At 53.7% G+C, this 11,350-nt stretch overlaps 3 protein-coding genes across 3 annotated transcripts; 2 read left to right on the forward strand and 1 right to left on the reverse strand.

Annotated features, from left to right (window-relative positions):
• Positions 1-3,484: 3,484 nt before the first annotated feature.
• Positions 3,485-7,243, forward strand: CCDC84 (coiled-coil domain containing 84). Its single transcript, XM_015298291.4, has 9 exons — positions 3,485-3,784; positions 3,878-4,043; positions 4,120-4,182; positions 4,327-4,391; positions 4,996-5,101; positions 5,463-5,493; positions 5,919-6,008; positions 6,100-6,232; positions 6,781-7,243. Exons 1-9 carry the CDS (start codon positions 3,501-3,503, stop codon positions 6,824-6,826), a joined length of 984 nt encoding a protein of 327 aa, XP_015153777.1. The 5' UTR covers positions 3,485-3,500; the 3' UTR covers positions 6,827-7,243.
• Positions 7,244-7,712: 469 nt separating this feature from the next.
• On the reverse strand, positions 7,713-9,422 carry RPS25 (ribosomal protein S25). The gene is made up of 5 exons (XM_001234051.7): positions 9,361-9,422; positions 9,168-9,263; positions 8,680-8,863; positions 8,136-8,234; positions 7,713-7,778 (listed from the first exon to the last, which is right to left on the reverse strand). The coding sequence occupies exons 1-4, from the start codon at positions 9,361-9,363 to the stop codon at positions 8,140-8,142; spliced, it is 378 nt and encodes a 125-aa protein (XP_001234052.1). The 5' UTR covers positions 9,364-9,422; the 3' UTR covers positions 7,713-7,778; positions 8,136-8,139.
• A 53-nt stretch (positions 9,423-9,475) lies between these two features.
• Positions 9,476-11,270, forward strand: TRAPPC4 (trafficking protein particle complex 4). The gene is made up of 5 exons (NM_001006320.2): positions 9,476-9,687; positions 9,756-9,930; positions 10,007-10,110; positions 10,186-10,312; positions 10,804-11,270. Exons 1-5 carry the CDS (start codon positions 9,513-9,515, stop codon positions 10,880-10,882), a joined length of 660 nt encoding a protein of 219 aa, NP_001006320.2. The 5' UTR covers positions 9,476-9,512; the 3' UTR covers positions 10,883-11,270.
• The last annotated feature ends 80 nt before the right edge of the window (positions 11,271-11,350 follow it).

Here is an 11,350-nt window from a genome sequence, read left to right on the forward strand (position 1 = left end):
AGGGAGATGATGTCCCTTTAAATGTTACTAAAGTGTTGTCAATGGATCTGCCATGGTAGAAGAGTTAATCCCCCCCCAGCCCCTCTCAGCCTCTGTGATGGGATAATTAGATGCGAGGGCTCAGCACAGATGATGCTCCAGTTGCTTAGCAACTAATGGTTTCCATGGAAATGGCAAAGCACAGCCTTCAGAGCGGTAAGTGAGCAGTGCAGCAGGGCAGGGAAAGATGCCTGAAACTCCTGCACTGATCCTCTCCTCCAGAGTCACTCAGAGGCCTTGAGGTATTAGGGGAACGGGAAGGGGGTGCCTTAAAGATACAACATTCCTCTTGCAAGCTGCAGGGAAAAGGTGATTTGTTTGGGATTTTTTAGATGAAACGTGTAGTGACATGGTCCTCCTCAACATGCTCACTCTGCACTGACAAGAACAGCGAGGCTGAATCACAAGGAATTGCCTTATGCCCTAACACACGGACTGTCAGCATCCCGCTGCTGCCAGACACGATGGCCATGGCCTGCATCTGTTCCAACCCAGCACTGCACGTGTTGGCAGAACGGCTCACTGCTGTGCCAGGGCATGGCCACAGCTTCAGCTGAGCAGAGACAACCTCGGCTGCCAAGCTGCTCTCCATCATATTTGAGAAGTCATAGCTGTCAGACAAAGTCCCTGGTGATGGGAAAAGGAGAAACGTCTCTCCTGTTTCTAAGAAAGGGAGAAAGGAAGACCTGGGAACTACAGGCTGGGGAGCCTCACCTCTGTGCCTGGGAAGATCATGGAGTGGATCCTCCTGGAAGAGATGTTAAGGCACACTGAGATGAAGGGGTGATCCGAGACAGCCAGCACAGCTTCACCAAGGGCAGAGCGTGCCTGACCCATCCGGTGGCCTTCTGTGATGGAGTGACGGCATTGGTGGGCAAAGGAAGGGCAACTGATGTCATCTACCTACAGTTGTGCCTTTGGAGGAAGAGATGTCTGTGGGGAGACCTCATTGCAGCCTTCCAGTACTTGAAGAAAGCTTACAAACAGGAGGAGGAGTGGCTTTTTACACAGTTTGGTAGTGACAGGATAAGGAGAATGGCTTGAAATGACAAGAGGGGAGATGTGGGTTAGATGTGAGGAAGCAATCCTTTTGTCAGAGGGCGGTGAGGCGCTGGCACTGCTGCCCAGAGAGCTGTGGGTGCCCCATCACTGCAGACACTCAAGGCCAGGTGGGATGGGGCCCTGGGCAGCCTGAGCTGGTAGGCTGGCACCTTGATGGTCTTTGAGGTCCCCTTCAACCTAAGCCATTCTATGATTCAACCTCTGTCTGCATTCTGATAAGAGATCTCTGGGCAGGGCATGGTGGAGCTGTTGGTTCAGCACCAGATAGTCTTCCCTGAGCCCAAAATGCTGTAGCATGTGGCCAGACCTGCACAATGGCATCATTCAGCATAACGAATGCACAGTGTGGGAGGGACTGCATTGCTACCTGCTTGCAAGGGACATTCTTATGGCTGCAGATTTCCAAACACCTCAAGCCCCAGTGGCAGCACAGGCAGCACACCAACATACAGCACAGTAACATCATCTTAAGTGAGATCACAAGGCATGTGCGGGATAATCAGGGGACCAGGCGCAGCCAGAATGGGTTCATGAAAGGCAGATGCTGCCTGACCAACCTCATCTCCTTCTGTGATTGAGTCACCCACCTGGTGGATGAGGGAAGGGCTGTTGATGTAGCCTTCCAGACTTCAGCAAAGCCTTTGCCACTATCTCCAATAGTATTCTCCTGCAGAAGCTGGAGAATGGCTTGGACAAGAAGCTGTCTGTGGCTTGGACAAGTACACTCTTTGCTGAGTAAAGAACTGCTCCTCTGTCCTCATACCTGTCCCTGCCTGCAGTGCACATTGGTGACTTCAGCAAGGCCTTTGACATTGTCTCCCACATCATCCTTGTAGTAAAACTTAGAAAATGTGGGATAGATGAGTGGACAGTGAGGTGAGCTGAGAACTGGTGTCTGGCAGAGCTCAGAAGGCTGTGATCAGCAGTGCAAAGAAGGACCTGGGTGTCCTGGTGACCAACAGGTTGGCCATGAGCAGCAGTATCAAGAGGGCCAATGGTACCCTGGGGTGCATTGCACAGAGCATGGCCAGCAGGGTGAGGAAGGTGATCCTCCCTGTGTGCTCTGCCTGAGTGAGGCCACATCTGGAGCACTGTGTCCAGTTCTGGGCTCCCCAGTTCAAAGAAGACAGAGATCTCCTAGAAAGAGTGCAGCAGAGGGCCACAAAGATGATGAAGGGCCTGGAGCATCTCCCATATGAGGGAAGGCTGAGAGTCCTGTTCAGTCTGGAGAAGAGAGGGCTGAGAGGGCGTCTCTGCACTGTTTGTAGATATCTGAAGGGAGTCGAGTTGTTGGGGCCGGGCTCTTTTTGGAGGAGTGCAGCAACAGGACATGGGGCAACAGACAGAAACTGGAACCCAGGGAGTTCCATGCAGACACAGAGGAGAACTTCTTTACTGTCAGAGTGACGGAGCAGTGGAATAGGCTGCCCAGAGAGGTGGAGGACATACTGAAGGCCCATCCGGACGCCCACCTGAGCAACAGGCCATAGGGAACTGTTTTAACAGGGGGTTGGACTCGATGGTTTCCAGAGGCCCGCAGCTCCAGCCATGAAGGCCGTGATGACCACTGGTACCGCTCCGCTCCTCATGACTCCCCGGTGCCCACAGCCTAGGTGCCCCCAGGGCCATCCCGCCCCCCACCGCCCTGATCTGAGGCCCGGCACACACTGGAACAGCCACAGAACATTTCAAACTCTGTCCCCTATCGCTTTCAAACGAGGAAATCAAAGCGGAGCGCTGCGCTTTGTTCCGTGGGGGAGCGGCGCTCGAGGTGAGCAGCAGCGCGGCCCGGCACTGCTTCAATCGGCCCCAGCCCTGCTTTGAAGCGGTGCAGAAATCTGAGAGGAGGGGCAGGAACCCGACTTCAGCTCTTTCACTGCAGCTTCACAGAACTGAGAGACGTGGGGGGTACGAGCGAGCCCTGCCCATGATGGGAAATACACCTCTGTGCAGGCAGAGCGCAGGGCCAGAGTGTGATGTGAGCAGGAGCAATGCTGAGCAGCCAGATCTCCTCAGCAGCCTCCCCTCTCTCCTCACAGCCTCTGTGCTTTAGAGCCACGCAGGCTGAAGGGCTATTTTCTGTTAGGAAGACTGAATTTAAGAACAGGTTGCCCAGAGAGGCGGTGGTGCCCCGTCCCTGCAGACAGCCAAGGTCAGGCTGGACGGGGCTCTGAGCACTGCTGGAGCTGTGGCTGTCCCTGTGCACTGCAGGGAGTGGCACCAGGCGGCCTTTGAGGGTCCCTTCCCGCTCCCGCGGTTGTACCACTCTCAGCCGCCAGGGGGAGCCCTAAAACGATGGGGGAGGAGCCTCGGTTAAGCCCCGCCCACAGCCGCGTCCGCGGCTGTGGGCGGGGCTTAACCGAGGCTCCTCCCCGCGGTGCTTAACGGGAGGGGCGGCCATGGCGGTGTACCACTGCTCGCTGTGCCGCCGCACGTCCTTCACCGGCCGCCGCCATCTGTACAGCGCCGCGCACCGGCGGCGGCTGCAGGAGGCGCTGGGCCGCCTGGAGGAGGAAGTGGCGGCGGCGCGGGCGGCGATGGACGGCGCGGCGGTGCGGCGCTACGACCCGGCGGAGCACGAGCGGCGCGTGTGGTGTCTGTGCTGCGGGCGCGGCGTGCGGAGGGACGGGAGGAGCGGAGCGTTGGCTCTGCCCCACGCCGGGCTCCTGCAGCACCTGGCCGGGTAGGAGCGGGCGGCGGGCGCGGGGCGGCGGACGCGGTGCTGCGGAGCGGTGCTGACCGTGGCCGCCGTCTCCCCGCACCCGTCCCGTCCCAGGGCCGAACACCGGCGGGAGACGGCGCGGTTCTGGAGGGAGAACCGCGCGGATGCGGCGCTGCGGGAGCGGTTCGTGGTGGCGGCGGAGGAATACGCGCGGTTCGCGGCGGCGTTGGAGAAGGCGGTGGGAGCGCACGAGGAGCGCGAGGAGGAGAACATCCGCCAGGTGAGGGGTGCGGAACCCCCCGCGAACGCCCCTCCTCGTTACGGGACCGCCCCTCAGCGCCTCTCTGTCCCCGCAGATGGCGGCCCGCATCCGGGAGGCGGAGCGGAGGCAGCGGGACACCGTGCGGGCGGCCCTCGAGGTTGGTGCCGCGGAGCTGAGCCGTATCCAGCGCTGCTGCGCCGAGCACCGGGAGCGACGGGGGTGGGACGCGGGGGGGGAGGGGAGGTTGGCGGGCAGCGCTGAGTGCCAGAAATCTCGTTGCTTTTTCCTGAATCCAACTCAGCCTTCAACAGAGACAGAGCGCTGTGCGGCACCTCCCGGCTGCAGCTCCGCCGCGGGACCTGCCCGGTAAGAGCCCTTTAACCGCCCTGGGCCACAACACCCTCCGTTCATTCACGTCCTTAACCAGCTTTTACCTAAAGTACAGCGGGCAGCATATGCCCAGGCAGGTTATTATCCCCTCCACGAAGAGGTATGTAAGCAGTAATCACCATAAAAACGCACTGCACGCTCATTGTGGCCTTCCAGTACTTGAGGGCAGTGTATAAACAGGAGGGAAATGGCTGTTTATGAGGGTGGATAGTGATAGGACAAGGGGGAATGGTCTTAAACTGGGACAGAGGAGGTTTAGGTTGGATATTAGGAAGAAGTTTTTCCCCCAGAGGGCGGTGACGCACTGAACAGGTTGCCCAAGGAGGCTGTGGGTGCCCCATCCCTGCAGGCATTCAAGGCCAGGCTGGATGTGGCTCTGGGCAGCCTGGGCTGCTGGTTGGGGACCCTGCACATAGCAGGGGGTTGGAACTGATGGTCAGTGTGGTCCTTTTCAACCCAGGCAGTTCTATGATACTCCAAGACCAATTCTCCATTTTTCGTACCACAAAACTCCCCTAATATCACTTCAGCTCTGTTTCAGGCTCATCTCTCAGCCTGCTTTGTGGTTCCTGTGTTCCAGGGATGCCTCTGGTTGTGCTGAGCTGCCCGGCCCAAGCATGATGCGGACAGGACCAAATTTAAGCTGGATGGAATCAGGCCAGGCTTTGACCTTCATTGGCCACCAGGTGGGAGCACAACGTTGCTAATGAATTCAATTTAAGTAGCTACAAATGACATATTACAAAACAAAATGGGTTACAGTCACCCCAGTGAACCTCATGTTAAAAAAGGCATCTTTGCAGTCAGGCAGACAACAAGCTGGGATTTACCACTGGGTGACATTTACATTGAAGCAAACTTTCTTTAAAATGCACTTTAAAAGAGCTCTCCTTAGACACAGCAGAATCGTTGCCCTTTCTGTAGCAGAACTTAGGTACTGGAAGGGAATTTCTCAGGTTATCTCTTGTGTACAGCACACATGTTGTGATTCCCCCCATCATTTAGAAGCATCAGTTGCTAATTACTGTTTTATGTTCCCCTTAACAGGAAACAGAAGGGAGAGGAAACGTCCATACAGGTAATCTTGTTTGCTTCTCAGCTCCTTTCCCAACTACCCCAAAAACTCGAGGGCTGTAACGGGGGTAACTTAAAGCAGTTTTGGAACGGTTACAGCATAACCAAAGGTGTACACTCTTGCTACAATATTAACATGCTAACATGAAACACTTCCATATTGCGAGAAATCTGATGGTGCTACAAACCCCTGTGCTACTGCTGTGCAAAGTATATGGCTTAAGGTGTGATCTGTCATGGCCTTAACCACGGCAGGCCAGAGGCCTTTTTTTACAGACCTCATTTACAGAACATAAAGTTGGCTTTTCCTTCACTGCTTACTTGACAGAGTAAGGTGCAGATAGAGGGGAAGAGGGAATATTCCCTCTCTCAGGCTGAGCCATTAATTTCACTGCAGTGGTTAAATGCATTTTTCCCTATGATTTCCAGGAGCAAAACCTCCCTGGCTAACAGAAGAAGATGAGGAGGATGGAAGCAAACAACAAATTGGTCCTTCATATGAGGAATTTCTCAAGCAAAGTAAGCAGCTTGTATACACTTACCTGTAAATTCACTCCAGTACTGCCCTGAAGGAATTTGACTGAAAAATTCTCCCCAAATTGCCTTTTAGAGGAGAAGCAGAAGCTCAAAAAGCTCCCAGCAGAGCGTGTTGGTGCCAATTTTGACCATACCTCCCAGACAGGAGACAGCTGGCTTCCTTCCTTTGGCCGGGTTTGGAATCACGGCAGGAGGTGGCAGTCCAGGTGAGCCTGAATAGCACAGACTGATGCTGAGTTGAGGGTGAGGAGAGGACACCGAGCTGAGTGGTGCAATGGACACAACGGAAGGAAGGGACGCCATGCAGAGGGACCTGGGCAGGCTCAGAAAGTGGGCATGTGACAACCTGATGAGGTTTAACAAGGCCAGGTGCAAGGTGCTGCTCTTGAGTCAGCAGTCTCAGACATGAGCACATGTCTGTGGAGCCCTTGAGGAGAAGGACCTGGGGGTCCCGATGGACAGAAGCGGGACATGAGGCAGCAGTGTGCGCCTGCAGCCCGGAAGGCCGACAGTCCCCTGGGCTGCAGCAACAGAGGGGTGGCAGCAGGGAGAGGAGAGGGAGGGGGTTGTGCCCCTCTGCTCTGCCCCTGGAAGGCCCCACCTGCAGTGCTGTGTCTGTTCACTGAAATAACTGAAGAAATTGAGGGAGCTCCTGTTTTAAATTATCACGTGTAGCACTGTTTCATGAGATGAAGCAGCTTTCATCACCTCTTCATAAAGGTTGTTGAATGCTGACCTCTATGCTCTCTTTCAGGCATCAGTTTAGAGCCGAATCAGGAGGAAAGAAGAAAAAAAGGTGATCAGAAGAACACAGAACAAACCAAACTCTGATCTCTGTGAAAACGTGGACTATAGATAGCTGTACCTTCTGTCAGTGTTATTTGTGTATGTATGTACACATCTAGATGCATTCAGTCTCTTGAAAGGTGATATTACTATGGATGTGATGAGTTGAGCACCATTACTGAAAGCTACGTGGCAAGGGGATGCTGCAGCAGATTCACTCTCCCTTTAAAGCACACATAGTATGTATCTAGGCATTAATTTGTTAAGTCATAAGCAATACAGAGGCAGATCCTGCCAGCAGGGACAGTCCAGTGCCTAGGCACTGCCTTCATCGACTGAAATTCCACCTCAGACAGCATGTCCTGCCAATGTCCTACGTTGCATTTTAGCACAGTATCTTCTTAAATAAATTAAACTTATTAAAAAATCCAGTTCTGCCTCATATGAAGGATCACTGTAACTGATCTCCAGCAGAAGTAAGGCAGTCAGAATTTTTTTGTACGGGCAGTTATCCGTCTAAATAATGTTCTTTTGCTTTATTTTAAGGCTGTTATCTCCACTTCCCCTGCACTGATCAATCTTGTGTCCTTGTAAAGAAACATAGGGTCAGGGCAGGTTAGAGGCAGTTGAAACAATCAAAATATCCTCCCCTATGCAAGAAACATGCTTGTTTTCCTCTTCAAACTGAATGTGTCTCATATCACCTATGGCAGCTAGTGATCTTAAGTTTCCCACTATAAGAGAATGCTTATGATGGATTTGCAGTGCTTTAAAAAACACAAAAAAAAACCACCTGTCAAGAAGTAGCTGTATAACAAGATAAACCCCAACTTGTACCAGAATCTACCCTGAGTAATGCATTAATAATGAAACATACACATTTTTGAAAAAGAAGCAAAATAATTATTTCAATAATTTTATTGTATGCATCTGTATATGACACTGCTGAAGAGGTCACTGGAGAACCTGCAAAGCAAGAAGTCCCAAATTAGACCAGCAGTTCAAAGCAAATTACTGGGAATCTCTGTTTAAACGAGAGCAGTCAGTCACAGCATGCTTGGGCAGCAAGGATGTATTATCTACAGTCCACAATGGTGGGAGAGATCATGCTGCTTTCCCTATCCAAAGGGCAATGCTGACAAAATAGCAAATTCTTCTAATCCTACAGGGCTAATGTGCAAGTAACAGTCTCTGAACAGAGTGGAGAAGTGACTGACCCAAGCAACAGGGAATCACACATCACATATTTCCTGCTGCTGCGTGCAGCTGTTTGCTAGCCGTGGATGTGGTAAAATCCAGTACATGAAAAGTCTGCTGTCTCACCTTCCTATGCGTCCTCCCCTGCAGCAGGAGCATCTCCACCTTTTGTGTTTCTGGTGTAGATCACTTGGGCTCGGTGCTTAGACACCAGTTTGATCAAACCTGTGAAAGAGGCAGTTTGAGTGCACACCTACTGCATGATGCCAGGGATGTCGTGCTGTCCTGGGCCATTTTAATGCAGTGAGCCAAAAGATGTCCGATCAAAAATACCACTAGGATTCATGATACTTAACATTACAAATTAAAGACTGTTTCTACTAGAAAGAATGGAATCAGTGTTAACAGAGATAATGACTGAGCACACATATGCACATAGGCTTTTGTTCAGGACCAGGAGTGGCTGCGTTACAGCCTGTTTTAACTGTATTTTCTTAGTACAGCACTACCACTAAATGCATCAGAGCCTTTGAAATGCAGATGAAGGCAGTGGCTTTTGGAAAACGTGCCAAACTGTGTACTTCACATGCAGCGTGAAATCTTGTAAGGCAGGGATGAAAAATCCCTAATTCCAGCAGCCTGCTGTTCTCCCAGAGTTCTGAGTGCTTACCTTTACCGAGCAGTTCCTGCAGAGCAGCCCTCGCCAGAGAGCCTCGGATCTTCAGTCTTTCTGAGACCACCGCTGGTGTGATGAGTTTGTAGTTGGGCACTTCTTTGCACAGTTTGTCATAGGTGGCTTTGTCAAACAGGACAAGGTTGTTCAACTTGTCTCTCACTTTCCCCTTGGACCACTTCTGCTCAGAACGAAAGAAACACACCATTAAGCCATCTTCTAAGCCATCACCGAATGCTGGGCTCGGTTATTCGGCATATCCTACGAACCGCGCCCTCCGCTGGCTCCGTCTCGCCTCGCAAAGCGGAGGACCAACGAGACACGCAAAGAGAAGCGCAGCGCGGCGTTACTCGGACTGAACGCGACCCTCCGCGATTCACCCACTCATACACAGCCCGACGGCACCCAACCCCCGCCGCCACGGCCCGGCTCGGCCGGTGCGTGCAGACGGCCCGCGGCACCGCTCCCCCCGCGCGGTCTCCCACCTTTTTCTTGGCCTTGCCGCCCGACTTGTTGACCGGATCCTTGTCCTTCTTGGCGGACTTGCCCGCGTCCTTCTTCTTCTTATCGTCTTTGGGCGGCTGCGAGACGGGAGAAGGGACGGGACGATGAGGGAAGGCGGCAGCGCCCAGCCGCTCGCTCCGACCCCCCGCCGCCCACCCCCGGCCCCGCGCTCACCATGCTGCGGCTGCTGCTGCTCCCAAGATGTCGGCCGAGAAAGGAAGCTCCGCACGCGCGACGGCCGGAAGACCCTGCGGAGGGGGGCGGGTGCTGTGACGTCACTTCCTCCTTCAGACGCGACGACGTCACTTCCGCGAGCGGGCGGTGCCATGGCGATCTTCAGCGTGTACGTGGTGAACAAGGCGGGCGGCCTCATCTACCAGCTGGACCACTACGCGCCGCGCAGCGACACCGAGAAGACGTTCAGCTACCCGCTGGACCTGGTCCTGCGCCCGCGCGACGAGCGCGTCGTTGTGGCCTTCGGGCAGCGCGACGGCATCCGCGGTGCGCGCCGGGCGAGGGGGGGGCACCGGGGCGCGCCGGGCCCCGCTGACGCCGCGCTGTCCCCGCAGTGGGCCACGCCGTGCTCGCCATCAACGGCGCCGAGGTCAACGGGCGCCTCACGGCCGACGGCAAGGATGTGTTGGAGTTCCTGAGCAACCCCGCCAACTACCCCGTGTCCATCCGCTTCGGCCGCCACCGCCTCTCCTCCAACGAGAAGCTGATGTTGGCCTCCATGTTCCACTCGTAAGCCGGGGGCGGCGGGCAGCGGGGCCGGGGGGCGGGCGTTGAGGGCCGGGGGCTCAGGGCCGTTTCCTTGCAGGCTGTTCGCTATCGGCTCGCAGCTCTCCCCGGAGGTGGGCAGCTCGGGTATCGAGATGCTGGAGACCGACACCTTCAAGCTGCACTGCTTCCAGACGCTGACAGGTACTGCCCGGCCCAATCTGCTCTGCAGGGCTGCCCAGGGCTCGGCCCTCCTCATGCTCCTCTTTGTGGTTCCAGGAATCAAATTTGTGGTCCTCGCTGACCCCAGGCAGGCAGGAATAGATGCCCTGCTCCGCAAGATCTATGAGATTTACTCTGACTTTGCTCTGAAGAATCCTTTCTACTCCCTGGAGATGCCCATCAGGTAAGGGAGAAGCCTGCTGCTAATAGAGCAGCCTCAGCCCTGCTTTGCTTTGTGCCTGTGCAGTAACAAGTGCTGGCACGGCCCTGAAGTCACAAAGCAGATATGGAGATGACAGAGGAGGGAAAACAGTGCCTGCTGCAGGTATGCAGAGGAGTTGGACCACATGACCTTTAAAGGTCCCTTCCTACTCATAACATTCTGATTCTACATGGCAGTGGCAGTGCTTCTTCCAGTGCTGCACTACTAAAGAAATGGGAGTTGCTTCTCCTTGGTATGATCCCTGCAGTCCTAACATAGTCTTAAAGCCCATATAAGAAGCTTTCTTCTTACCTGACAGCCAGTCCAAGATTGACAGCAGTCAGATCGCTGTCTCTTAAGTTACAGAATCTCTCCTTGAAGGATGCAGAGCCAGGCGTTGTAGAGGTGCTGTCTGCCTTAGCCTTTCTATAAGTAAAGCCATCCATCCTCTTCTGATTTTCTCAATATTTCAGATGTGAATTGTTTGATCAGAACTTGAAGCTTGCTTTGGAGGTGGCCGAGAAAGCTGGACCGTTCGGGCCTGGATCATAGAAAATGACTTGCTTGTTGCATGGACTCCTCTCCATGAGGAGCAGGGCCTTTTTCTTACCTGGCAGCTGTGTCCCAGAGCTCTCTTCACCACAGCAGAGACCTCATAGTCTGAAAACATGCTTCCTATCTCCCAGGATACTGTGTTCTACTCCTCTCCTGTAAAATGTACCTTAAACAGATCTATTTCTGCTCTTTACTTCTGGGCCACAGAAGCTTTTTCTGGTTTTGCAGCTCCTATACCTGTGAGTGATCAATGGAAGACACAGCGTAGCTCTACTGCAATTGGTTCCTTTCACGACTGTATATATGAATTTTTCCTGTATAGCTCTAATTTATAATTTTACAAAGGGTTTCTGTGTAGAAATAATAAACATTCCTTAGAGAGGTGGATGGCCTCTTGTTTTCTGTTGGAAAGGTCTATTTACACCAATATCTCCTCACAAGGATACGGGTTTGGGACAGTTCTGC

The sequence above is a fragment of the Gallus gallus genome, chromosome 24 (assembly GCF_016699485.2).
Source record: "Gallus gallus isolate bGalGal1 chromosome 24, bGalGal1.mat.broiler.GRCg7b, whole genome shotgun sequence".
Taxonomy (NCBI): domain Eukaryota; kingdom Metazoa; phylum Chordata; class Aves; order Galliformes; family Phasianidae; genus Gallus; species Gallus gallus.

Bases quoted from the DNA above. Each gene is read 5' to 3' on its own strand.
- CCDC84 (XM_015298291.4), top strand. From the start codon at position 3,501: ATGGCGGTGTACCACTGCTCGCTGTGCCGCCGCACGTCCTTCACCGGC. The intron at 4,044-4,119 runs GTGAGGGGTGCG...CTGTCCCCGCAG, and splicing joins AGGAGGAGAACATCCGCCAG to ATGGCGGCCCGCATCCGGGA. The intron at 5,102-5,462 runs GTGGGAGCACAA...TCCCCTTAACAG, and splicing joins TGACCTTCATTGGCCACCAG to GAAACAGAAGGGAGAGGAAA.
- TRAPPC4 (NM_001006320.2), top strand. From the start codon at position 9,513: ATGGCGATCTTCAGCGTGTACGTGGTGAACAAGGCGGGCGGCCTCATC. The intron at 9,931-10,006 runs GTAAGCCGGGGG...GTTTCCTTGCAG, and splicing joins TTGGCCTCCATGTTCCACTC to GCTGTTCGCTATCGGCTCGC. The intron at 10,313-10,803 runs GTAAGGGAGAAG...TCAATATTTCAG, and splicing joins TCCCTGGAGATGCCCATCAG to ATGTGAATTGTTTGATCAGA.
- RPS25 (XM_001234051.7), bottom strand. The intron at 8,864-9,167 runs GTGGGAGACCGC...CGTTCTGAGCAG, and splicing joins GCGGCAAGGCCAAGAAAAAG to AAGTGGTCCAAGGGGAAAGT. The intron at 8,235-8,679 runs GTAAGCACTCAG...CCTCTTTCACAG, and splicing joins GCAGGAACTGCTCGGTAAAG to GTTTGATCAAACTGGTGTCT.